Source organism: Gopherus flavomarginatus, chromosome 3 (genome assembly GCF_025201925.1).
Source record: "Gopherus flavomarginatus isolate rGopFla2 chromosome 3, rGopFla2.mat.asm, whole genome shotgun sequence".
In the NCBI taxonomy this organism is placed as follows: Eukaryota; Metazoa; Chordata; order Testudines; family Testudinidae; genus Gopherus; species Gopherus flavomarginatus.
The window spans coordinates 265,535,791-265,563,332 of record NC_066619.1 but is presented as its reverse complement, the minus strand read 5'-3'; the positions used below and the strand labels follow the sequence as shown (position 1 = coordinate 265,563,332).

Genomic DNA, 27,542 nt, shown 5'->3' with positions numbered 1-27,542 from the left:
AATAACCATACTTCTTTGCGCAGGCCTTTTCATATTAAGAGGCATGGAATTCATTAAAAGATCCTTTGCATACAAAATTTAAATCCTCATAAGTAGTGGGGGCTAAATATAGCACTAAATAGTGTAATTCTTTTTGATCAAGATAGATACAAGCTTTAATTTTATATGACCACCTAGATATCATTGTGATTATATGCTTGACTGAGTTCGGTAACGATGGTCTAGAGGTTAGAGTGCTAGACTGCAATTTACAAGACCTGGGTTTAATTCCCTGCTCTACCATTGTCTCCTTGTGTGACCTTGGGATGTCAGTTAGTCTCTCTGTAGCTCAGTTCCCCATCTGAAATATGGAGATTGCAATATGATTCACTTCTATCAGTGTAACTTTTAAGAGGTTGACATATACTATGTCTTTAAAAAACATCAGTTTTGGCCAACATTTTAAAACTTAGTCTCTCAAACAAGAATATGTCACTTAATGTTGTACTTAATTTTCTTATCTGAGGAAATATCTCTTTTGACAGTGCTGAATTCAAATAAAAATTAATGTTATGAAAAATGCCGTCAGCATTAACCTGTATTTTTTAAAAATAATGATTTTAGAACATATTCATCTGCTTTTTAGATTTATCTCCCAAAATGAAATAATACTTCATGCAAGCTACATATAAAAATTTTGAGCTAGTAGATAGCTTTAAACTATCTGAAACTACTTAAGAACATAAGAACAGCCATGGTGGGTCAGACCAGTAGTCCATCTTGCCCAATATCCTGTCTTCTGATAGTGGCGAATGCCAGGTGCTTCAGAGGGAATGAACAGAACAGGCAATCATCAAGTGATTCATCCCCTGTTGCCCATTCCCAGCTTCTGGCAAACAGAGGCTAGGGACACCATCCCTGCCCATCCTGGCTAATAGCCATTGATGGGCCTATTCTCCATGAATTTATCTAATTCTTTTTTGAACCCTGTTATAGTCTTGGCCGTCACAACATCCTCTGGCAAAGAGTTCCGCAGGTTGACTGTGTGCTGTGTGGAAAAATACTTCCTTTTGTTTGTTTTAAACTTGCTGTCTATTAATTTCATTTGGTGACCGCTAGTTCTTGTGTTATGAGAAGGAGTAAATAACACTTCCTTATTTAGTTTCTCCACGCCAGCCATGATTTTATAGACCTCTATCATATTCTCCCTTAGTCATCTCTTTTCCAAGCTGAAAAGTCCCAGTCTTATTAATCGCTCTTCATATGGAAGCCGTTCCATACCCCTGATCATTTTTGTTGCCCTTTTCTGAATCTTTTCTAATTCCACTATATCTTTTTTGAGATGGGATGACCACATTTGCATGCAGTGTTCAAGATGTGGGCGTACCATGGATTTATATAGAGGCAATATGATATTTTCTGTCTTATTTATCTATCTATCTATCTCTTTCTTAATGATTCCCAATGCTCCGTTCGCTTTTTTGACTGCCGCTGCACATTGAGTGGATATTTTCAGAGAACGATCCACAATGACTCTAAGATCTCTTTCTTGGGTGGTAACAGCTAATTTAGACCTCATCATTTTTTACCTCTCTTCATTCTGAAAACTGACCATTTATTCCTACCTTTTGTTTCCTATCTTTTAACCAGTTACTGATCCATAAGAGGACCTTCCCTCTTATCCAGGGGTGGGCAAACTACAGCCTGAGGACTGTGTCCGGCCCTGCAGATGTTTTAATTCAGCCCTCAAGCTCCCGCCAGGAGCAGGGTCCGTGGCTTGCCCTGCTCTGGCGCTCTAGCTGGGGAGTGGGGTTGGGGGATTGCCCCGCTCTGCGTGGCTCCCAGAAGCAGTGGCATGTCCAATATTTTAACATGGAGAAACTATATTGGAAATAAAGGAGAAGAAGAATGGAATTAGAAATGGAAGAGACATAATTTATATTCTTGGAACACATTAACTTAATATTCTCCCCATCCTTATAAACAGTCAACTCATTTGACTGTTTTTACATCTTATAAACAGTCAACCTATTTGTCCCGTTCAGCATTGCTTGACCAAGTTATTTATTTAGCTTTATTGCACTCTTAGACTACATTTTTAAGCTAGAAATACTTTAATTTCCCAGCTGTCCTTCGGTGTTTTAATTCATGTTTTCTTTATTTTATCTAAAAACTACTTGTCTACTTATGTAGGATTGATTTCTATAGAATGATAAGACTTCATTAATTTACTGATTCTCGCTGAGACTCTGATCAATCTTATTATTTGTGGCTTTGTTCAGTTTTCAAATTAATTTAACTCTAAAATGGTTGTACCATATGTTGCTACTCTTTCTCTAAAACAAATATTATTAGGTTTGGAAATTATGCAAAGTATTTCTTTCTGGAGATGTGCATAAAAAGCACTTATGTCAATTCTGTTTGAAATGTTTCGCATCATAATTATTTCCAAATGTTGACTTTTAGATGTGTGGACTTTCACCTGGTTCTGTGTCATATCCGATTCCTGATCCAGAATGAATTGTTTTCAGAGATTGCAGAATATTTTTTCTTTCATCAGGGAAAACATCTATCTTATTCTAACAACCTTACTTCATAATAGTCCCACTGAAATTCCTCATTGAGCTAGGTAGTAGTCAATGTGACTAAGCATGGCAGAACTGAACCTTTTGTCTTTGTGGTGCTATATAAAAGCCCTTATATGGCTCTCCTTGCACTACATTATCTGAGTTCTTCACATTAGGTAGAAGAGACCATAGTGTGTGTGTGTGTGTCTGTGTCTGTCTGTTTCTCTCTCTCTCTCTCCCCCTTCCCTGTCACTAAGAAGCAGGTTTATGGATTTTGGATTGTTTTAAAAAATGTATCTGTAAGAATAAAAGGTACTATTGTGTAGGCAAACTGGGTTGGGGGAAGGGTAGTTGAGTTCTGCATTTAGCTCCAAATATAGTGAGGTTAGTAATCATTTATTTCTTCCTGTGAAGGTTTTATCATCTGTGGTCACAAACCTATCCTTATTGATTGACTCTTCTGTTGCTCTAATGGAATGCTGCTATCATGGGAGGTGGTGGGAGGGAGAGGTGATCCTAGATAGCCCAGACTGATTCCATGTTAGGCTTCGAAACTGGGATGTAAGGAGTAGTTCACCTCTCTCTAAGCAATTGTTTCACAATCTCTGTAAAGTCAGGAAGACGGCACTGGATCAGTTGCATTCAGTTCATGTTTTCAAGGGTTCTTCATAAGCATAAGGACTAGAAAGGCAAAAATGAAAGTTTAGATTCAGGAGCATGCCTTTTGGCAAGAATTGGATTGCGTGGTCATGGAATCACAGAGTGTATGGGGCTCTGCTCCTGTGTAAGCCCCTCCATTCTGTTTATCATCTTCACACTACTCTGTCCAGTTTAATTATATCTTTGTTCATACAAAGTGTCTAAAGCTAAACTGGGACTTTACTCCAAATGTGGTTTTACTAAAGCATTATAACAGGGGTCGGCAACCTCTGGCACGCAGCTCGCCAGGATAAGCACCCTGGCGGGCCGGGCCAGTTTGTTTACCTGCCACGTCGGCAGGTTCGGCCAATCACGGCTCCCACTGGCCGTGGTTCACCGTCCCAGGCCAATTGGGGGTGGCGGGAAGCCACGGCCAGCACATCCCTCACCCGCACTGCTTTCCACCACCCCCATTGGTCTGGGACGGCAAACCGTTGCCAATCTCTGCATTATAAAATGATATAATTGATTCTGAACAAGAGTGTATTAATGTTTAATACAGGTTAACATTCTAGCAGCCTTTCTTACTGCTATTTCATACCAATCCTCTTATAGCAAAGTCATTATTCTCACAAAACAGTATCATCCTGAGCATACATTTACATAATCTGAAATAATAATTTATACATTTCAGTTGGCTAAATTTGGACTTTCATTAGACTTTGCTATGGTTCAAATCCTTTCCCCATTGCCCAGCCTGAGTAGCTGGGCTGGATGCTGTGGACCTCCTTGGGAGAGGTGAGGGAAACTATTTTTCTCCCATATACCAGTCAGTAAAACAGAGTTACTCCACATCTGCTGTAGCATAATGGTCTGAGTAGCCTCCATGGAGAGAGGGAAAAACTGGAGGCTCTGTGTAGCTACACTAGGAATCACCACAGATATATGTGGGCTCCTGGCTTTTCCTCACTCTCTGCTGAAACAGCAATGATTCTACTGCGTTGAAAGTGCTCTGCGCTTGCAGAAGAGTGGGGAGGATTTTTGTTTATTAATGAATTACACTATATCCAAACTCACTTTATTTGGTTCCTAGATTAGATTAGAAACTTTTTCACTTTTGGTTTATTTGAATAGTTAACATATTGCAACATTTGATATGTTTCAGGCTGGATCTTGTTCCAATCAATAGATCAGTTGGTTTGAAGGCTAAACCCACTAAGCCAGTAACAGAAGTTCTACGGCCTGTGGTTGCAAAATATGGCTTAAATCTTAATGAACTTGTGGCAAAACTAGTAAGTATCTTTTGATGTAAAACAGCGGTGGGCTAACTATGGCCCGAGGGCCGCATCCGGCCCTCCAGACATTTTAATCCAGCCCTCGAGCTCTCACGTGGCTCCCAGAAGCAGCAGCATGTCCCCCACCCAGCTCTTACGTGTAGGGGCAGTCGGGGGCTCCACACATTGTCCACACCCCAAGCGTGGCTCCCGCAGCTCCTATTGCCCAAGAACCGCAGCCAATGGGAGCTGCAGGGGAGGTGCCTGCGGACGGGGCAGCGCTCAGAGCTGCCTGGCCGTGCCTCTGCATAGGAGCTGGAGTGGGGACATGTCACTGCTTCTGAGAGCTGCTTGAGATAAGCGCCACCCAGAGCCCCCTCCCACACCCCAGCCCCCTGACCTATGAACCCCAATCCCCCTCCTGCCCTCCGAACCACTCAGTCCCAGCCCGGAGCACCCTCCTGTACTCCCAAGGCCAGAGCTCTCATCACCTTCCACATCCCAACCCCCAATTTTGTGAGCATTCATGGTCTGCAATTCAATTTCCATATCCAGATGTGGCCCTTGGGCCAAAAAGTTTGCCCACCCCTGGTGTAAAATCTGTAGTATTGCTTGTCTGAAAAAGAATATAGAGCATTCTAAGAAATTAAGTATAGGCTCATCTTTATGAATGAAAATGTATTCTATAAGTGCCTGTGTTTTGGGATGAGGATATGCAGTAGTCATAGTCTTCGTTCTTCAGATAGTTTGACTATGGCTTTGTCTGGGCCTGCTTTGTCTTGGCCTTCTGAGCCCCCCATTCCTGCTCCCTTTTCAGTGGCTTCATTTCAGACCAAAACATCCCAACTGAGGAAGGCTGAAAGAAAGGCTTGGTCTACACTGGGGGCGGGATCGATCTAAGGTACGCAACTTCAGCTACAAGAATAGTGTAGCTGACGTCGACGTATCTTAGATCGACTTACCTCCCATCCTCACGGCACGGGATCAACGGCCGCGACTCCCCCATCGACTCCACTTTCACCTCTTGCCCTGGTGGAGTTTTGGAGTCGACAGGAGTGCATTTGGGGATCGATTTATCATGTCTAGATGAGACGCGGTAAATCGATCCCCAATAGATCGATCACTACCTGCCGATCTGGCAGGTAGTGTGGATGTACCCTAAGCCTCCTCCATAGTCCATTCTTTCCATTCATCTGTCAGCCAGAGGGTGTCATTTGAGAGCAATTAAAACTGTTGCCCCTACTAGCCTGGAAAGCACAGAAATCAACTCCAGACTGTTGACAGCATATAGGTCTACCATTGGTTTGTCAGACTGGCCAATCCATAATATGCTGCAGACAAATGACTCATGTCCATTATGATCAAAGCAATTATGGACAGTATTGGTCTGAAAATTATAGGGAAGATAGCAGGGAATTCTTGGGGTTACACTGAAGTATAACTGTACTAGCTAGTGTTCTGTTTTAAATACAAAGTTGTAAATTCAAGTTGTTTTGAAAACCATTGTTTTTCTCTATTATACACAAACTGTGATCTAACTTCAGAATGGTGAGCAGGAACCACTAGATCTTGGTGTCCCTATATCTAATCTGGATGGTCAACGAGTTGTATTATATGAAAAAGAACCAACAAAGGGAAGAGGTAAGAGGTTCTAAAAGTCTTTATGAAGTGCTTAACGAGCCTCATCAAGCCTGACTTTACTTCCATAGAAAAAATAAATTTACGTGAGGTAAATAGTATTAGGATGAAGGATTTGATTTATAGGATAGAATGGGAAAACTATTTATAGGAATTAAAGTTAAAGGTGTGACTTTTCATCTATTAAATTGGCCGGTATTTGACTATCACGATGTGCTCTTGTAGCAAAGTTTGTAACTCTTAAAAAATATTTTTTCTCCCTAGTACCTTACAAGCTCTTAGTTCGTTAGAGAATGAAGTTCTATATTTTACCCTAAGCTGAACCTGTCCTGTGGTATCAGCTACAACTGCTGGAGAGATGGATTGTGTAAGGTGAGAAGATACTGCAGTCTCCATCTCTATGCAATCCTTGGGCTCCGCAGAGACTGGCAAAAAGAGTGCCAGTTGTGATTTTTGAGGTGGTGGATCTCTGTGAAATAGAAGCTGAACTAAGACTTACTTCACTTCAAATTGATCAAAGAACAGCAGTTATATAATTATTTTTTGTCACTACTGACCGCTGGATTCAGACCAGGGGCCTGGAGATTAAAGGTTCCATGTGCCATTAGTATCCCCCTTTATAGGTGAAAAATGTGACTTAGATTAGATTAAAATTAGATTAAATTAAATATTTAGAATGGTGGATCTTATAGGGGAAATGAGTAAAATAAAGAGAGCTGTATTTGGTGGAGCAGGGGAGGGGAGTCAGATTTTATCACTTTGTTGGGGACCAGAGTCACAGACCACAAAATTTAATTTACCTTTAAACTTTTATAATCCTATTGGTAGTTTTATATAGGAACTAGGCACAAATGAACCACTTCTTTCTACACTGCCAGGTTATTTTGGGCATTAAACGTGTAAATCATAAGAGAATCACCCCAGTAGAAAGATGGTCCTAGAGCAGCATAGAATCAACATAGGCATTCTTATGCCACATATGCTTCCAGATACACTGGGGAAAAGATGCATGATTAGAGAGAGAGTGCTTTGTTAGGATGAACCTACACCAAGCAGATCCTGAGCTGTATTTTGCCCTTTGTATCTGTTGCAGGCAGATACAAATTAAAGCAGCCCTGAGCTTACTTTAACAGTGTATGGAGAGAAAATGAAGGTGCCCAACAGTTGATACACAAAGCAGATCTGAAAGATTTTCGGGTTTCTTAATAGATTTGTCTGCATCTGGTGTTTTTTTAAAAAGGCTCAGTTTTCATCTAATCTGAACCCTGTGACTGCAGATCTAGTGAAATTATGCCATCACGAAAGTCAAGAAAATTGAAAGTTTAGCAACTTGGAGGGAGATTTTTGGTCACTCATTGCTTTTCATTTATTTTGTTACCAGCTATTGTACTCAATGACTTATGAATATTGTGGAGAAAGAATGTCTTCCTTTTAGCTTTTTGACCCCTGCTGCGTCTTTTCAGTAAAGGTGTAAAAACTCATAACACACAAGCTTTGAAAGCACCAGAAAATCCAGGGAAGCTTAGATTGTTTTCTGGTTGATTTAACTTACAAATATTGGGGATGTCAAGTTTGATCTTCCCTGGTTTTGCTAGCGCTTCTTCCAGGGGGCCTCATGGCAGGGTATTTCATGTGTCATTGTGTTTTAAAAGTTAATATTATGCTGAAGTGATATGTTTATAATTATAGAAGACATATTTATGTTTAGTGTTCACAGACAGACAAAAAGGCGCCCCAGTAAAACAAAGTACAGTTGTAACTTCTACTTCCAGAAATCAAGCATCTACAGTAAGTTTTATTGTTGTTTTTTTTAATGATTTCTGCCACTCAGAATACCTTCTATGTTCTTCTCTCATCATAAAGTAGAAGCTTCAGGTATCTATGCTAAAAACATTGTCCAGCTTACCTAATTGAATTGGCTGCAGCTATAAATCATCCTATTCTTTCTATCAGACTTCATCTGTGGGGGTTTAATCCTGCTTTTTCACCAGTGTGTGACCATGAATTGAGTAGCAGTGAGTGCTTTATGGCTTTTATATTCTTGGCTTTCTATATCAGCTGAGTGGATCTTTATCAAAATCCATTAACTTTCTTTGAAAGCCAAGGCAAGTACTTGAGCCTACTACTTTAATGTAAATTTTGCTGTGCAAGCAATGTGCTTATTGTAAACGGATTTTTTATTTTTTGGTGTGCAGTGTTAAATCCTTTTTGTCATGATTAAGCTATAACATTTGTTGTATTTTTTAATCAGAGAGATCTGTTTATAAAATATCCTTTTTATTCACTTAGAATCTATTATGCACATATTGTGGTATATCCTAATTGTAAGAAGTACTTTAACTTTCCTTCTAATGCAGGGAGAGGGAAGAACTCTAGGAAAGTCTAATTCTATTAAAATAAAAGGCGAAAATGGAAAAAATGCTAGGGATGCTCGGCTATCAAAGAGAGAAGAATCTCTTGCAAAGATTGGGGAAAAAAAATATCAGAAAATTAATTTGGACGAAGCAGAGGGTATGTCAACTTTTTAAGTATATGTAATAACATTAGTGTTCAAGGGAAAATGATAATTCCAATTTATGACTGTGGAAATCATAAGGACTGTGCATTTATCACTGTATGAAGAAAATAACAGACAAGTTCCTTATATGCTTGTTGCTGTTAACTTTGAACTGCTAATTTATTGAAGTCTAGGGTAAAATTTTCAAACATGCACGCAGATACTTAAAGGTATTTAGGCATCTTAAGATGAGATAGGTGCGTACTGGAATTTTCAAAAGGGCTGAGGTTACTAACTCCCAGAGAAATCAATGGATGTTAGATGCCTAAGAGCTTTTGAAAAGCACACTACATGTCTACCTGCATCTTTAGGTGCCTAAACAACTTTCATAATCTGGCCTTAGATCCACTTTTCAAAAGTCTCTTAGGATCCTAAGGGCCTAAATCACTTTTTTGAAAAGGAGACATAGGCTCCTAAATCACGTAGGCACTTTTGACAATTTTATCCATAGTCTATGATAGCCAGATTACCACTACTTGAAAAGGGGTGGTGGTGATTGTGTGGCATGGTGGGGCAAGAACAGAAAGAGATTACTTTTCATTCAGTAAATGTTCTGAAGAGGTGGCTAGAAATGGTACAAGAGACAAGGCTGTGCCATAACTGGTCATTTTGCATTTTCTGAGCCAAAATCTTCCCTAAATTACATCTTTGAGACACAATAACTTCATGAGGATTTCACTGATGACAGCAGAATTTTCCTTTCCATGTATGTTTTCTGATATGAAAAAATGAGAGATAATAAAAGTCATAGGGAGGTGAAGGAATAAGATCATTTTAAGGGTTGATATCTTTAGATATTACTCCCCCATCCCCAATCTCAAGGATTATTTGAAGCAATTGCCTATCCCAGTAGCTCCAAAATAAAATGTGAAACTCAGAACACACGTGCTAGCTAGGGCAAAAATTTAAAATGCATCATTATTACCACGTGATGTAGGATGACAGATAGAAATTGTGAAAAAATGGGACGGAGGTGGGAGGTAATAGGTGCCTATATAAGAAAAAGTTCTCAAAAATGGTACTGTCCCTTTAAAAATGGGACATCTGGTCACTCTAACTTGATGTTCAGACAAAGGGCCTGATCCTGAAAAGAGCTGCACATGAATGACTTTATATAAGTGAATAATTGTTTGTAGGTTTGCAGGACGCAAGGTAGTACCGTAACTGAAACCCTTGTTGTGAATGGCTGTTTGTTAGTTTCTGAATGTTGCTGCAAAACATGTTAATGTAGTTTTGAATTACTTATTTCTGTTTGCTGCTTGAGTAGCTCGTTTTACCCATTCTTATAAACTCATCTTCTGATTGAGGCCAACTGAAATATTAACATAATTTGAAGACCTCAGAATTTGAGGCCTTCATATTTTATTTTGATTTTGTGAAATTGATCCAAGTTTGGGAAAGACCTATTGAATGTTGTAGAGTATTTTTTAATGAAAAATCTTTATGAAATTTGAAATTTCAGGAAGAATCAGGTTTTCCCTAAAACATGCACATTTCAGAAATGTTTTATGTTTTGATGTGCATACTGCCATTTTGCAAAACTTTGGCAAAAGTTATATTTTGGGGCTACAAAATGCTCCAGATTCAAACTCCATATATTTTCTAACATTTTGCAAATCTTTTAAAAATTATTTTCACACAACACTCCTAGTGATTGTGCCAAACCACCCAAAAGTAGTGTTAGAAAGTTGTAAGTAAAGTAAGTTCTAGGAGTGTAACATCTGACTTTATATTATGTCAAAAAAACATGGTTGCTAAAACTAAATGTTTTGGTTTTACAATGAAATTTGTTGATTTTTTTGATTTACACAATCAGTGTAAACTGGATTGAAACCACAAAACTGATTTCACTTGTTTCCTAAAATGAATTTGAACTTTAATCTCCAGAAATTTAAAGGTAGCAGTAGCTCCTGGAGCTTGATCCAGGGTGTAATTCTGCCCTTCTTCCTGGGTAAGGGGGATATAAGAAGGTCCCATGTTAGCAATTTTGAAATTTGGATGATTGGTACCAAAGAGTTAAGTTATTTCTTTTTTGGGAGCAGTATCCTTCTTGGCTCAAGGTCTAAAATTTCTGGTTGCTAAGTTTTGAGGCTTTCCAGAACAAAATAATGGATCAGTTACACATATATAATTTTATTAAATCACAAAACAACATTATGATAAAACTAAGATTTTGTCTTAAATCTACTCCATCAAAGAGATTCAAAGTTTTGGCTAAAAGTTCCAGATTAACATATTATTATTAAACTGAAAAAAAAGCCTTATAAGAGGATTGTCTACATTCTGGACCAATAAGCTTTCAGAGAGCTGACTATTTTTAAATTGAGGTGTGCAAAGAAGCATCTAGAGTATACAAATGTGCATCCTAATCCTACAATCTATTAAATTTCAGTAGGACAAGAGCTTTGTTATGTAATAGGAATTAAAGACATGTGAAGGTTCATTTTAATGCATAAAATAGAAAATATGTTTAGAACGTAGACTTGTTATGCAGAATTTTAGCCCAGAGTGAAATGCAGCTGTTCTAAATTGCAAAACTGCTTACAATAATAATCCTGATTATCTTAATTATAATGCTGCTAGTGAACATTGCTGCAATTGAAAAAGTTCCTAATTAACATAAAATCTAATTTCAAGGCAGCATTGAAAATAACTGAAGGTCTTCATTGAGAATAAATATGCTAATGGTTGACATTTTAATGGCTTTCATTTTCTGACAAAAATTTGTCAATTTTGGGTTTTCTTCTAAATAGAGTTTTTTGAACTCATATCCAAAGCTCAAAGTAACAGAGCAGATGACCAACGTGGGCTGCTAAGGAAAGAAGACCTTGTTCTACCTGATTTTCTTCGTTTACCTCTCAGTGGACCAGAACCACCCTCATCTACACCAGTGAGCTCTAAAGGCCTCAACAAGAGAATTGCAAAAAATGATGGCAAGGATAAATGTACACAGCCAAGTGGAAAACTGGAGACTACGCAAAACTATAATGAAAATTCAATTAAGAAAACAGGTCATTCAGAAAATAAACATAAGTCTGCTTTGACAACGCTCAACAGTCAGAAGACTTACAATGTTCCTTTTAGTGCCCCGTTGTCGCCAATTCCACATGTACAGGAAAACAATATGACAATATGGAAAAGGCAATCAGGAGAATTACAGGCTGAAGGCATACAGACTATAGATGATGAAAATGTAGCAGACTTGACTCTTGTGGCTGAAGGAGATATTAGTAGCCCTAACAGCACCTTACTGCCGCCGCCACCACCAACACCACTATCAGACATCAGTAAACTCACAGAAGCCAACTATCCACCACCAACTCCACAGGCAGGTAATCAGGAAAATTCTGGATATCAAAGATCCAATTCAGGTATTTCTAGTTTTTAATAGTCTTTCCTTTTACGTAAAATTATCTTCCCTTTATATTGTTTATCACTAAAACAAACAAAAAAAACTATCTCTGCACCTTACATTTTATTTTTAAATAAGTTTTATTGCTTTGTTCACTGTTAAGTTACATTTCTGGTTGCCTCCAAGACATATTTTTGTATGGACTGAGTACGTTTGTGCTAAACAAAATGCAAGCCTGCAAATGACCATTTAGTGTGAGACTTTAATGCACACATTAAAAAACAAACACAATATTTGCTATAATTAAAACAACGAGGAGTCCGGTGGCACCTTAAAGACTAACAGATTTATTTGGGCATAAGCTTTCGTGGGTAAAAAACACTTCTTCTGATGCGTGGTGGTGTTTTTTATCCATCTTCAGATGCAAGAAGTGTTTTTTTTTAATCCACAAAAGCATATGCCCAATTAAATCTGTTAGTCTTGGGTGCCACCAGACTCCTTGTTGTTTTTGTGGATACAGACTAACATGGCTACCCTCTGATGCTATAATTAAGTAGTTTACTATTTACTCTCATACATCACACAGTAGTTAAATATCAATATCTTACCTGCTTACCAGTGACTCAGTCCATATTTTCTGAACCATTAGTAACAATGAGATTAAATCATTAGGGTTTTTACTATCACAGGTTTAATGATCTCCCCCCCCCACCCCCCCACACACCACTTTTTTTTTTTTTAACATTTGGAAGTTCCGGTGCTGTAGGAAGAACTCTAAATATATATTAAACTGCAGCACTGTTTACGGTAAAACAGAAACAGGATAAATCTTGAATATTTTTAATCTTTATCTAACAAATTATATTTGTATCTAATAATATAACCCTTAAACCATTTCTTTTTTCTCCTTCGGTGCCCAAAGCAATAGATTGCATCTAAAACATAATTCCCAAAGTTTTCATGTTTGAAAAAGCTTTTTCTAGGAGACCATTTTTAAGAAAATGGAGGACATTAGAATGTAAGTTTCAGCAATATCACAGATCATTATTATTCCTCATAAACATGAACTCATAATAATTGCTATTACCAGAAACAAGAAGTGGTAGATTGAGTGTTGTGGCATTTACATTTTACAGTCATTGTACTGTACTCTTTAATGAAAAATATAAGAAAAGGTATCTGTGCTGAAGTTATTTTTGATGTTTCAGTGCCATGATTTGTTTCACATTTCTTTGTGGTGTGAAAATATACAGTTGAATTATTTATCTTTTTACAGAGAGTATTTGATCCTATTTCTTATCTGTACTGCCAATGATTTGTAAATATTTATTTGATTGTTACGTGCTTACAAATGGCAATGTGAACTATTGCATCCTGCTGCTCTTAACAAAACAAAACAAACTCTATCTTAATAGTGTTTGCAAAATGTTCTATAAATGTTACCACTTTAATTCTTTAAATTAGATTTTAAACAGATTTGTTATCCAGATGCCTCCATAAGAGAACACACAAAGTGTATTTAGGACATGTTTATGTACATATTTATATATCTGTGTCAGTGTCCTTTTGATGAGTGTACAAGATGGAATTCAATTTGCATCCTTTTCAATGGGAGCTGATAAAGAACATTTGCACTTAAAAACAGTATGAACTTACAGTATTTTAATGCATGCCATATATTTCTGTGTAACTGCTGTACTTTCACTTTTCTTACTTTCTGCTTTCACTTTGTAGAGCTCTTTATGTAGTTTTCACATGTATTTTGTATCTTTGTTCTTTCAAAAGTAATAAATTCTATATCTACTTATACAAGACTGGTTTTAAGCTTTGATTTTCTTCATTATTTAAAAATATTCTGTCTTTGTAGAAACTTAAAGACCTAATTTAACAGATTGAATGCAATTGAAATGTAAATATTACATTAACCTTAATGTATTTTAAATGTCCTAATATTGGTTCATCTATTTAACATAGTGGTATCGGTTCAGATCTTGTAACATACATATTAATATGTATGGACTAACAAAATTACAAGACAAACTTGACACTAGAGAAATTATGAGGAGAAAATTTAATATCCAAATACAGGCCTTTAAATAGGGCCAGATGTTGCATTTAGATTCTGGCAGCTCCCATTGAAATCAGTGGCAGCTGTAGGCACACACCTACAGACAGATAAGAGAGCAGATTGGCCTGTAGTACTTATACAGCGTGGCTAGTATGTCTATTGTAATTCATGTAAACCATGTTATAATTTGAAAAAAAAAGTATTTAAATCTTAGAAATCTTTACTTCTCAAATTCCTTGTTTCCTTTTGTCACAAACAAAGTGTATTTTGATTCTTTGAGTAAGAACGACAACGACTTGGAATAATAGTAACAACACTGAATTCTCTGAAAAGAGATTCTTTTCTGTCTTTGGGTTCATGGGCTAAACCTTGTACTCAACCATTTCTTTTTCTTACTCTGTAAGAGTCACCAATGTTTCATTGGTCTCTGAAGTGAATTGGTGTTCTCAGTTCAGTTCTAAGTGGAGCCACCAACATAATGGACCCTTCATTTGGCAGTCTCAGCTATTGAGACTGAACTACCCTTTTCACTTCTAGAGATGGGCTCTCCACAGCAGGATTGCAAAGCCTGTTGGCGCACCTTATTTTTTAACCTTTTTTGTGGACTGAGGCCTCCTTTTTTCCCCAATTTGTCAATATAGTCACTTACAGTTGTTGGTCTCTATGAAAGAAAACAAATCCCTTTTTAACCCACTGTTGCAATTCCCTGTTTGAAGGCAGAGACAGACTTTTTAACAGCAGATAACTAATAATCTCCCTGTGGAATTACACCAGAATGTAAAGATTTTCATTTTTATTCTGAGGACAAGCGATCATGTACTTTACCTTTGTGTCACAGGCACCATTGAGAGCTTTTGCCATAATTAAATACGATAGCTTTACACAATTAAATGGAAGCCCTATAAAAATAATCTTAAATTTAATAAGTACTTTTCATCTCAGAGGTCCCAAATCACTTAATAAAATAATGTGCACACTATAGACAAGTATGGGGATCATTTCATCCCTACTGAAAGGCAGCCATCTCTGGGATGTCTAACAGTTTACAGGGGCTGTTTCCAGACAAAACTGTAGAAGTAATTTGAGGCATACAGAATGCAATTAGCTAAGGCATGAAGGTAAACCCCACTAAGAAAAGTGCCATGATATATTTAATGATCATAGTGGAAGATCTTCTGATGAAATACGGTCCTTCCAGCAGCATATTGGTTCAGTATGGACTCAGAGACTAGAAGACCATCTACAAAATCACCAGTATTAAAGGCCACACCAAAGCTACTGTTTTTCTGATCAAAAAGAATTGGATTATGGTGCCAGTCAAAGCCACTAAGTAATTACAGTAGCTATAGGAATTGTGCCACACAATTTATGTGCTCCTTCTGCTCACAAAACTTTATATTTTGGTCTGTTTTATCATATAGCATTGCAGGAGGTCATGATTATGCCAACAAACCCTAAAATATTTTAATTAGGGTTATGCTTCCTCAGAGTATTATACCCTGAGCATTATACCATGTGTTTGGTGGGTAGATCCTTTTCTAAAATATCAAAATTATGTTCAGTTACCTTGTGTATGTCTGCACTTGGTCAAATATTTACTCCTGGGGGAATTCTGTGCCAAAAAATTAAAAATTCTGCACATACTATTTTAAAATTCTCCAAAATTCTGCATATTTTATTTGTTAAAATGACATAATAAAATCACTCCAGTTTAAATTATTTTGATATTTTATTTCAAAATACCTGTTAACAAGTATGTCAATAATACAGACAACAGCAAAAAAAGATCCCCCCAGGAGTAGAGAATTAAAGAAATCCCTACAACAACCCAGTTCCAGCTAGAGGGAGCTGTGTGGGGCCCCCAGAACCAGACACCTGAACTCCCATCCCTCCAGAGCACAGCTGCAGGGCACCCCATGGCCCAGACACCTACACTCCTTTTCCCCCAGATCCCAGCCATGGGGAACCCCAGCTCAGATACCCACACACCCCTCCCGCCAGAGCCCAGCCATGGGGAACTCCCCAGACATGAGCACCCACCTCCCCACAGAACCCAGGTGCAGGGCAGCCTTCATACACCAGGTCCCCGCTACAGAGCCCAGCACCCCCAAAGCCTTTACTCCCCCCACCCAGCTTCTTTACTGTCCCACGGGGGACATGGTTTGTTGTGGCCCTGTCCTTCCTCATCCTTTGCCAGAGCTGGCTGATTGTCCCAGGCCCTTTCCTGTTCTGATCAAAGAGCATGCAGCCTCAAGCCTAGCCAGACTGGGCACTCCATTGACTGCAAGCTGGGCACTGCAGAGTCCAGTGGCCTTAGTGGTGTCCAGAAATTCTGCAGGGAAAACATGGAATTCTACAAAATTCTGCATTCCACAGTGGTGCAGAATTCTCCTGGGAGTAAATATTTCATGAGTCTTAAAGAAACTACCTGAGAAAATCCAAGTACCTTGCTTAGATTTGCTTCTCAGTTCATGGTAGGGTTCATACAAAAGAGTAAGAAATCCACTGAAATACTGTGCACTCTGCATAAATGCATACACCTTTTCGTGGTAGGATTTTTTACAAGTAGCATGAGTGAGTAGTAACAGTATACAAACTCTAAAAGAAAGGGACGGAATGATGAAAGAAACCAGAAGATGAGGTTATCTAAAGAACTGCCTGCATTAACTGCCTGCATTAACTCTTTGGAAACTGCAGACATGAGCACATGACCTCCTAAGCATTCAGACTTCCAGACTTTTGCTTTTTGTTTATTTATAATCCTATGTAAGAGCCCAGCTGTGCAGTCCATACTCACCTTGGCGAGCCTTTTAGTCACAGCTGAGCTCCAGTGTAGTTGTAGATGCTTTAATTATCCATATAAGTATAACAATAGTTCTTACATAGAGCTTTTCATTGGTAGATCTTAAAGTACTTCCAGTTCTTTTTTTAATCCTTCGAAACGCTCATAGACAGCTCTTCAGCTTGTGGAAATTGTTGAATTTGAAATCAATGGAGCTAGGACAATTTATACCAGCTGAGCATCTGGCCCTTGGCTATAATGCTATCATATGGCAATTACACAGGCTAGCTGTGCTGCATAACAAAGTATTGACTTGTATCAGTTTTCAATTAGCTGGCTTTCAATTTCATTGATTATCCCATTCCTATTATATAAGAGAGTAAATAGGACCACACAGTTTACCCTCTCCATGTCATTCATTATTTTTTATACCTTAATCATGTTGCTTTTTATCTCCTCTATTTTTATCCTTGCCAAAAATGAAGTTTATGGTGTTTTGTATGATATATGATTGCTTAGACACTAAAGAAAAATTTAAAATACCTTTAATGAGAACAACACAGTACTTCCTCACAGAGATATGATCCTTCATTAATTTATTAAAATATTATTAATAATGTAGCATTTTTATATTCCCGGATGGAAGCTGGCGTATAAGTGCAAATTATTTGTTGTTCTTGCTTGTTGTTGTTAGTATAATCTGGCATTTTTAAAAGGACATGAAAGTAGAGCCAGAGATCTGTTCTTATGGATAGAATAAAGAGAAGTAGGAGAAATATTTCATTGCCTCATATAGAACAAACATTCTGGAGTAGGAGTACAGTATTTATGCACCCATGCCACACCAACAGTAGTTCAGATCAAGCTGATGCTTTTTTTGACATATTACCACATAAACACAATAATATATCTGATATGGCTCCATTAACAGGTAGCTGTAATTTAGCAGGCTGACATACCAGAAGAGGCTTCTTGCCTTTCCTCTGCTATTACTCAGTTGGTTTATCTAGAATTTCATCTAGTTCCCTGGGAATGTAGTTTAATTTTATAGAAACCTCTCTCTGTAAGGAAGTTCTCTCAGGGATTTTCTGCAACAGTATGAAATTTGCTTTTGTTTGCATCCTGGGCAGTTTTACCACATCTTCATATCAAAGTAATCTTAATTAGTAGATTTATTAATAGTTATGAATCTTATAGTACCCAGAAGTGTACTAAGTGTGTTACAGAATAAATATAGGTTTCAGAGTATAAATAAAAATATAGATATATAGAGACACAAATTGAGATTTTCAAAGTCAGCTATGGAATTTAGCCACACAACTCTCATGGGTTATACTATATCTCCATGGGAGTTGTGTGGTTAAATCCCCTACTTGGCTATGGGAAAATATATCATCCTAGAAAACATGTTAACTGACATGTTTTAACTAACATGATGTTAAACATGACAACCTCTGGATCTTAAAGGAGAGTGTCAGGGAACACTGCTCCCCTTCATCCACTAAAAGTATAGGGAGTGTTCTCCCTCCTCATGTTTCCAACTGCTTTAACCCCCGCTTAGCAGTTCGTGTAGAAAGGAAAAAGTCATGTTGAAAAATGTGTTTTCTGCTTGAGGTTAAACTTAGAGCTCCACTCTAGGGTGAACGACAACCAGCTATCTTATTCTTAAACACGATTGCTCTTACAGAATCATACTAATGTAGGGCTGCAGTAAACCTTGAGAGATCATGTAGTTTATCCCCCTGCAAAGAGGCAGGACCACGTATGCATAGAGCACCCCGATAGGTGTTTGTCTAACCTGTTCTTAAAAATCTCCAATGACAGAGATTCTACAAGTTCCTTCTGTAAGCTATTCCAGCGCTTAACTGTCCTGATAGTTAGAAAGGTTTTTCTAATATCTAACCTAAATCTTCCTTGCTGCAGATGAAGCCAATACTTCTTGCCCTAGGTTCACTGGACTTTGAGAACAGCTACAGACCAGCCCTCTTTATTACAGCCCTTAATATATTTCATAGACTCTAGGACTGGAAGGGACCTCGAGAGGTCATCGAGTCCAGTTCCCTGCCCTCATGGCAGGGCCAAATACTGTCTAGACCATCCCTGATAGACATTTATCTAACCTACTCTTAAATATCTCCAGAGATGGAGATTCCACAACCTCCCTAGGCAATTTATTCCAGTGTTTAACTACCCTGACAGTTAGGAATTTTTTCCTAATGTCCAGCCTAAATCTCTCTTGCTGCAGTTTAAGCCCATTGCTTCTTGTTCTATCATTAGAGGCTGAGGTGAACAAGTTTTCTCCCTCCTCCTGATGACACCCTTTTAGATACATGAAAACTGCTATCATGTCCCCTCTCAGTCTTCTCTTTTCCAAACTAAATAAACCCAATTCTTTCAGCCTTCCTTCATAGGTCATGTTCTCAAGCCCTTTAATCATTCTTGTTGCTCTTCTCTGGACCCTCTCCAATTTCTCCACATCTTTCTTGAAATGCGGTGCCCAGACCTGGACACAATACTCTAGTTGAGGCCTAACCAGCACAGAGTAAAGCAGAAGAATGACTTCTTGTGTCTTGTTTACAACACACCTGTTAATGCATCCCAGAATCATGTTTGCTTTTTTTGCAACAGTATCACACTGTTGACTCATATTTAGCTTGTGGTCCACTATGACTCCTGGATCTCTTTCTGCCATACTCCTTCCTATACAGTCTCTTCCTGTTCTGTATGTGTGAAACTGATTGTTCCTTCCTAAGTGGAGCACTTTGCATTTGAAGACTGTTATCAGGTCCTCCCTCAGTCTTCTTTTCTCAAGACTAATAAATGTACTCATTTTTTTAACCTTTCCTTATAGGTCAGTTTTCTAAGCCATTTATCATTTTGATTGCTCTCCTCTGGATTCTTTCCAGTTTGTTCACATCTTTCTTGAAGTGTGGCACCCAAAACTGGAGATTGTACTCCAGCTGATAAGTAAAGCAGAACAATTACCTCCCATGCTTACATCTAACACTCCTGTTCATACACCTTAGAATATTAGACTTTTTTATAACTGCATCACACTGTAGACTCGTATTCAAATTGTGACCCAGATTTGTTTCAGTAGTACTACTACCTAGCCCAGTGGTCCCCAAACTTTTCAGGGTTGCATCTGCCTTACTCTGTCCTTCTTCTCCCTGGGGCCTAGACTGGGGCTGCAGCTCCAGAGAGGGGAAGAACATGGACAGGAGTAAGGGGACCGAGGGTGGGGTGGGGCCAGGGCTCTGGGCGTGGGACCAGCAGCTGGGGCCAGGAGCACAGCTGGGTGGTGCTCTCTGCCTGCTCCCTGTGGGGGCTGGGCTGAGCCCCAGCCATATCCCCCCCCAAATATTCCTCCATGACCCCCAAAGGGTACATGCCTCTCAGTTTGGAGACCTCTGACCTAGCCAGTAATTTCCCATTTTGTAGTTGTGCATTTAATTTTTTTCCCTAAGTGTAGGACTTTGCACTTATCTTTATTGAATTTCATCTTGTTGATTTCAGACCAATTCTCCAGTTTATCGAGGTCATTTTGAATTCTAATCCTTCCTTCAGAGTGTTTACAATCCCTCCCATCTTGGTATCATCTGAAAATGTTACAAGGCTACTCTCCACTCCACTGTCTAAGTTATTAATGAAAATATTGACTAGCACTGGACCCAAGACAGACATCTGCAGGACCCCACTAAATACATCCTCCCAGTTTGAAAGCAACTAATCTTTGAGTGTGGTTTTCAGCCAGTTGTGCATCTACCATATAGTTATTCCTTCTAAACCACATTTTCCTACTTTCCTACTGTGTCAAAAGTTTTACTAAAATCAAGATATACCACAGGTATTGCTTCCCCCACCATTCACTAGGCCATCATCCCTGTCAAAGAAGGAAATTAGATTGGTTTGGCATGATTTGTACTTGACAAATAAATCCACGTTGGCTATTACTTATCATCCTATTATCCTCTATGGGGTTACAAACTGATTGTTAAATAATTTGTTCCTATATCTTTACAGGTATCAAAATTATTCAGACTGATCTATGATTCCTTTTTGTTCCTCTTTTTAAAGATATGTAAGTGTTTATACTTCTCCAGCCCTCTGAGACCTCACCCATCCTTTGAGAGTTCTGAAAGATAATTGCTAATGGCTTGGAGATTGCTTCAGCTAGCTCTTTAAGCACCCGTCCCTGAATTTTGTCAGGCCGTGCTGATTTGAATACATCTAACTTATCTAAATAGCCTTTAACCTGTTCCTTCTTTGTTCTGGCATGTGTTTCCTCCCTCTTGTGGTTAATATTAATTGTGTTATGCATATAGACACAATTAACCTTTCTAGTGAAGACTGAAACAAAACAGGTATTAAACTCCTCAATCTTCTTGATGTCATAGACTCATAGACTCTAGGACTGGAAGGGACCTCGAGAGGTCATCGAGTCCAGTCCCCTGCCCTCATGGCAGGACCAAATACTGTCTAGACCATCCCTAATAGACATTCATCTAACCTACTCTTAAATATCTCCAGAGATGGAGATTCCACAACTTCCCTAGGCAATCTATTCCAGTGTCATTCATAGGTCTCCTTCCCTGCTAAATAGTAGGCGTGCACTTTCCTTTGTCTTTCTCTTGCTCCTAGTGTATTTGTAGACCCTCTTCTTTTTTGCCTTTTGTATCCCTTGCTAGGTGTAACTCATTTTGTGCCTTATTCTTTCTGATGGTGTCTCTGCATGCTTGTGCTGTTCTTTTGTATCCATCTGTAGCAATTTGTCCATGTTTCCACATTTTGTAGGATTCATTTTTGATTTTCAGGTCATTAAAGAGCTCTTGATGCAGCCATATTGGTGTCTTTCTTACGTTTCTTTCCTGTCTTTCCTTCACATCAGGATAGTTGATTGTTTTGCTTTTAATATTGTCTCTCTGAGAAACTGCCAGTTCTCCTGAACAACTTTTCCCCTTAGATGTTTTTCCTATGGAACCTTGCATTCCAGTTCTCCAATTTTGTTAAAGTTTGCTTTTTTGAAGTCCAGTCCCCTTACGCTGATTCTGTCACTCCTTTCTTTCTTTAGAATAATGAAATCTATCATTTCATGGCCACTTTCACCCAAGTTGCCTATCACCTTTCGATTCATATGTAAAACAACGACCTCCATTCCTCCACCTTCTGAAATGAAATATTGTTCCCAACACATTCCAAGAACATGCTGAAGATTTTGTGTTTTCCATATTATTTTTCCAACAGATATCTGGGTAGTTGAAGTTCTCACTTTGGGCAAAATAGTTAAAACATATTTGCTAACATGACACACTTTCCAAGTGTATACCTACCTTTGAAAATCTCAGCCCAAAGCACTGATTTTGGGCACTGTACAAAATATGTGAGAGACCTAACAGCATGGATGAGGAAGAATTGGGATAGGGGAGCATGAGGGGTAGAATCATAGGACTGGAAGGGACCTGATAAGATTGCATGAATAATGCCAGAGAATGGACCCAAGCTGTAAAAGTTCCTCTCAGTTGTGGATACTGTTCTCAGTAGCACCTTACACTTTTATTTTAAGAAATCAGACACAATCAAGAATTGTCAAAAACAAGAGGAGTCTGGTGACAAGAATTGTCAAGCATTATTCAAACAATTAAGATGTGTTCCCCCCCATAACAAGCTAGGTTATTTCTCATCCTACTATATGCTACATTGGGTCTTACACTGAAATCTAACAGCCCATAATTGGCAGCTTTCAGCTTAATAGAGTGAATTGCAACTTCTGGGAACAGATGAATCTCTAGCTGAATAAAAATAATATCTCAATAAGGTGATAAAATGAGGAAATGTTGTTGTCCTCTCAGTTTGTTCCATTATTTTTTCCTCCTCTGGCTGATGCTGGGAAATGTTGCATTCTTCCTCTTTGGATTTGCCCCTGCTGGTGTGAAAATTTTGGGGGAGTCAGTAGAGATTCATCCTGGACAATCATTTTTGTATACACAGGATAATGTTAATTACAATTTCTAAACTAAGAAAGATACAGACTAAATTATGGCAAAATTCACCTGAGGAGGTACCAAGCTGGCATTTTTTCCCCATGCTTATTGGTACATACATAAATCTCCCTATGGAATAGCAGAATACCTTAGTTGACTACTTGCCATGAGGACCTGAGAGGAGAGTTTGCCCAATGTAATTTAAAAGACTGTAACTGTTTACAGTAAATCAGAAGATACATAATTTTTTTATTATTATTATTCTTTGTTAGGTATGAACCACAGAAAGAAAAAAGATTCACCAGGGGCTGCAGGAAACTTCTGTGAGCAAAGCTCTCACAAAACAAAGAGCAACAGAAGCCTTAATCCTCCTGGTGGTAGGGATAATCTTCCCACTTCTGTAAACAGAATAATTGATGTGGATGGAGTTAAACTGGAAGACAGTGGCACACGATCCTGTGATGATTCAGAAGGGAACCTCAGCTTCGAAGGCTGTGTCTCTGAACTAAGATCTTGCCAGGGGAGGATGCGGACAGGAGTTTATAGAACATCAGACCTTCCCTCTCTGATTACTGTCAAGAGTGAGAAAAACAAGGGTGCTAAGAATCAGTACAAAGCTACTTTTGTTTAAATCCCTATTTTTAATTAACAGCTTCAGCATTTTTGCCTGGCATCGTTAGCACTAGAGCTATGCATTATGGGCATGTTCTGGCAAGTCACTCAGTGCTTTCAATTTCTATTGGCTTCAATGGGCGTTTAAAATAGTCAGCGCCTCCCAAGGTCAGACCTTGTATGAATTGGAATCTGTATAATGAAAAGGAGTATTTAAACAAAAGAGTTGAGATACTTAATTTTGTTCTGTCACCTAATCGACTTTCTAATGTTGTTTTCCATATCATGGTTCCTGTTGGTACTTTGACCAAATTGGTGAGATTAAAATTCTCATGGCATACAGCCATCCTTTAATGTCTTTGAGAAAGACAAAGTCATTTTAAGTCCCACCCAGGTTTTTACAAAAGGTGGTTTTGGTTTTTCATCTTAATCTTCTAATGTTTTTTCCTAGTCCGCAGTGTTCCTCGGTGCTGCTAAACTTGTACATTGGATATGAAGTGTACTATTCATTATTATTTGGACAGCATTGAGACTCTTTGTCTGGCAAATCTTCCTGTCTATTGATAGCATCTGAGAAATCCAGGGGGAGTTCAGTCTTGTTATAAAGATTACCTGAGTGGATAGATGCATTCTGGCATGCTTTTTACATGGGCAGGAATCCAGATTCAAGAAAGCCATAAAGCTCATTCAGACAGAGCAATAGCAGCTTCTGTAGCTTGCCTTGGTAACTTATCCATAGCAGTGATTTATAAAGCAGCCGCATGGAGATTATCCAAATCTTTACATGGCAATGTTCTCTCTATGTCTGAGAATTTATTTTAATCTATAATTAAATATTCTTCTTCCTCCTTCTAGGTTAGATTAGAAGATTAGCTAAAAATACCAAACTAGTGAGTAATTCTGAAGGAGGAAGAAAGGATTCTTGCCTGTTCTCTGAATTTATTGTCTCTGCAGATCTACACTTGTTCTTCTTTCTTTCCCATTTCTTTTGAGTTAATAATGACTCTTGGCAGCTGAAAGAGGTATTGAAGAAATGTGAAGCATGGGCCTCTATCAATCTCTATTTGAAACAGTGTTGAATGTATACATTAAGATGCATATCAGTTCACTGCTTTGAATTGATTCTGGGACTCATGAGGCATATTGCATGGCTCCTAGATTGTGGATCTGCAGAGGCAGTAAATCTGGAGAACTACAGTTATTGCTAAGTAATCTCTTTTTCATTGCTCCTCCTTTGTGGAGCTTATCATGAATTGTGAACTTTTTCATAGCAGGGAAATGCTGTAGCAAATTAATCAGTTTTTAAAGCTCAGATGCATTTGCAATGTCAGAAGGGTTAGCAGATTCTTAGGATTATTCAACAGTAATATAAGACCTTTCCCAATGTAAGGAATTATGCGCACAGCTCTATTAAGTTCAGCGGAGTTTCACCTATTTACAGCAGTAGAGACTTTTGCCCTAGGTTTGGGAAACTCATTTGCTAACATTAAACCCAGCTCAGTCAATTGTATGCTTTAGATTGTTTACTTTTTTTAATATGGTTGTGGGTGGATGAGTAATATATACCTGTCATGAAAAACAGCTGTTCCTTTACAAATTTCCAAAATTAAAATTGGACTGAGAATCACACTAAAGTTGTGCTGATACTGCAGTATTGTCTACAGTAGGGGAATTGAAAAGCTGAAGGTATTCATAAGGAGATACAGAGACTTTCAGCTCTAGATAAGTGATTCAAATCAGACTTGTGCCAGTGGTAGCGGAAAGCTATCATCGGACTGTAAATGAAGTGAGTTGGTTATGAGAGTCCAGTTCCCTGTGACTAGATGGCTACCTCACAGAAACCCACCATATCTGGCCGTAAGTGGAGTCATCCTGGCAGGGACTGAATAGGCACTGAGCCTGAAGGAACTTCTTATCCCTATGGTAGCCTATAGGTATAGATATTTGCTAGATGAGGGATAGGTATAAGTTAAGGCAATAATGCAATGAGCCTAGAAGCTGTTATAAACTAGCATCTGGTGGTTACTTGTCAACACTATAGAGTAGGTAGTTACTGTGGTTAAAAGACATTGGTGATGCAGTATGGGGGAGCTTTCCCTGCTGGTATTCAGCTGCTACTTGTTCTATGCTAAATGAAGGACATAAGTCTTCAAAGTTTTCATGTTGGCTGTAGATTGTAGTCCATAGAATACATTATTCTTTATCTTCTTATACTGCATGTATAGGATTAGTATAATTATCTTGAGAGAGAATTTAAAACATCTCTGTATTCTTTAAAATCCTTTCTCCATGTTGCATCTGTCTTGTCGTTGTATTGACAGCATTATGATACAAATTCACAGCTGGCAGGACAGGTTTTCACCCTTATAAATGTCCATGTTTTTGGTTGAGAGCTTTGCTCTGGTCAAAGCAAAGTATCTTCACACATCAGTAAACCCCAGCAAATGGGCTCCTTGCCATCTGCACCTGAACATGTTGCACCTTGTGGTGTGTCTTTGAAAATCAACACCTGCCCCAGTACTGTAGTGAATATTTAAAAATGAAATGCAGTAGTTGGTGTCTATGGTGATTCCTGATCAAAATTTTAGGTGGGACACTATAACTTGCCTTAGCTCCATGTATGCTCATCAAAGACCTGATCCTGTAAGTGATCATCTGTATGCAGAATTCCCATTGAAACCAAAGGGAGTTCTGTGACCAAGATCTTAATGACACCTTTGAACGTGCCTCCCAGGCCTCTGCTGTCATTACTAGACTTCAGTAGACCTTCAGAGTTATGAACTGACTGGTCAACCACACACTCATTTGGAACCAGAAGTATGTAATCAGGCAGCAGAGAGAAAAAAATAAAAAAGAAGCAAATACTGTACACTACAGTACTGTGTTAAACATAAACCACTGAAAAATACATGGACAGTTTTTAAAAAAGGTTTGACAAGGTAAGGAAACTGTTTCAGTGCTTGTTTCATTTAATTAAGATTTAAATTAAGATTTAAAAAAGGAGCATTTTTACTTCTGCATAGTAAAGTTTCAAAGCTGTAGTAAGTCGATGTTTAAAAGAACAACCGTAATGTTTTGTTGAGTTACAAACATTTCAGAATTATGAACAACCTCCATTCCCGAGGTGTTCATAACTCTGAGGTTCTACTGTATTCACAGAAGTCCTACTACTTTTGCTGTGGAATCCCCTACTGGAATGTTCACATATGCTCTGTGCCAGGGCATTGGAGCAATTGCCCAGTGTGGATACCTGATTTGAAAGAGCTGTTTGGTTAAATTAGAAGTGGGAATGAAGTTATAATATTGGGATGAAGGTGCATTTGTTTCACCCCAGTGGCAAAGCCGTCTTTGTTCATCATAAACCTTTCACCTCTTTTCAAACATAATAATAATTTTAGAAATTAAATAGTTTCATTAAAACCTTTCTGTGGCTGCTTAGCTGCTGAAGTGTAAGAAAGATCTGTTGTATTAAATTCTGAGTGCAGCAAACTGGATTTGGCAGGATTGGATATTTAACCCAAGTTCAGAGAAATGAATGATGTAAAAGAAAGCTGCCTTAAAATGGGTTTTCTTAAATAGGGAAGGGGAGGGGAAGACATGACAGGACTTGGCAGCATGCCTAGAAAGCACAGGCTGGTGAACCAAGGAACCTGGAATACAGGAAAATAATTCTTCTGTATTCAGCAATATCATATTCAAAACTGCCCCTGAATATGAGCCACATGTAAACTCCAGCTGTTTAAAAATATGACCCCATACCTTATTGCTCAAAGCAATATGTTGCTTAAGCTTAGAAATAATTAATAATATTAGGTTTACTTTGCAAGATCTGGGAGAATGTAGAAACTAAACCAACACAGTATTAGTGCTGAATCAGTTGCCAGGGATAATGGAGTTAATAAAACAAAATGGATACAGACAATCCCAGAATGGCATTTTCAAGAGTGATTGTGCTCTGAGCAATGTCCTGAATATTTAACTATTGAGTGATATTATCAACATAATATGGTTTTAAGATGCATTGTTATATTGTGATTTCCACTAAAATTGAGACTAGTAGCAATTTTTTTTTAAAAAGCAACTTAATTGATAT

The 27,542-nt window shown here is 38.3% G+C and overlaps 1 protein-coding gene across 7 annotated transcripts in view; it reads left to right on the top strand.

Moving 5' to 3' along the window:
* RGS12 (regulator of G protein signaling 12) overlaps positions 1–24,217 on the top strand; it is a 169,592-nt gene extending 145,375 nt beyond the window's left edge. For 3 of the 7 annotated variants that reach the window (XM_050947327.1, XM_050947328.1, XM_050947329.1), the window contains 6 exons: positions 4,351–4,477; positions 6,004–6,100; positions 7,806–7,885; positions 8,455–8,608; positions 11,408–12,025; positions 23,110–24,212. In XM_050947327.1, coding sequence (XP_050803284.1) covers positions 4,351–4,477; positions 6,004–6,100; positions 7,806–7,885; positions 8,455–8,608; positions 11,408–12,025; positions 23,110–23,468 — 1,435 coding nt within the window. In that variant the 3' untranslated portion in view covers positions 23,469–24,212. Of the gene's footprint in view, positions 1–4,350; positions 4,478–6,003; positions 6,101–7,805; positions 7,886–8,454; positions 8,609–11,407; positions 12,026–23,109 lie in introns of those variants that run through there. The other 4 variants (XM_050947322.1, XM_050947323.1, XM_050947324.1 and 1 more) reach the window with 3 other exon arrangements.
* Positions 24,218–27,542: the final 3,325 nt, after the last annotated feature.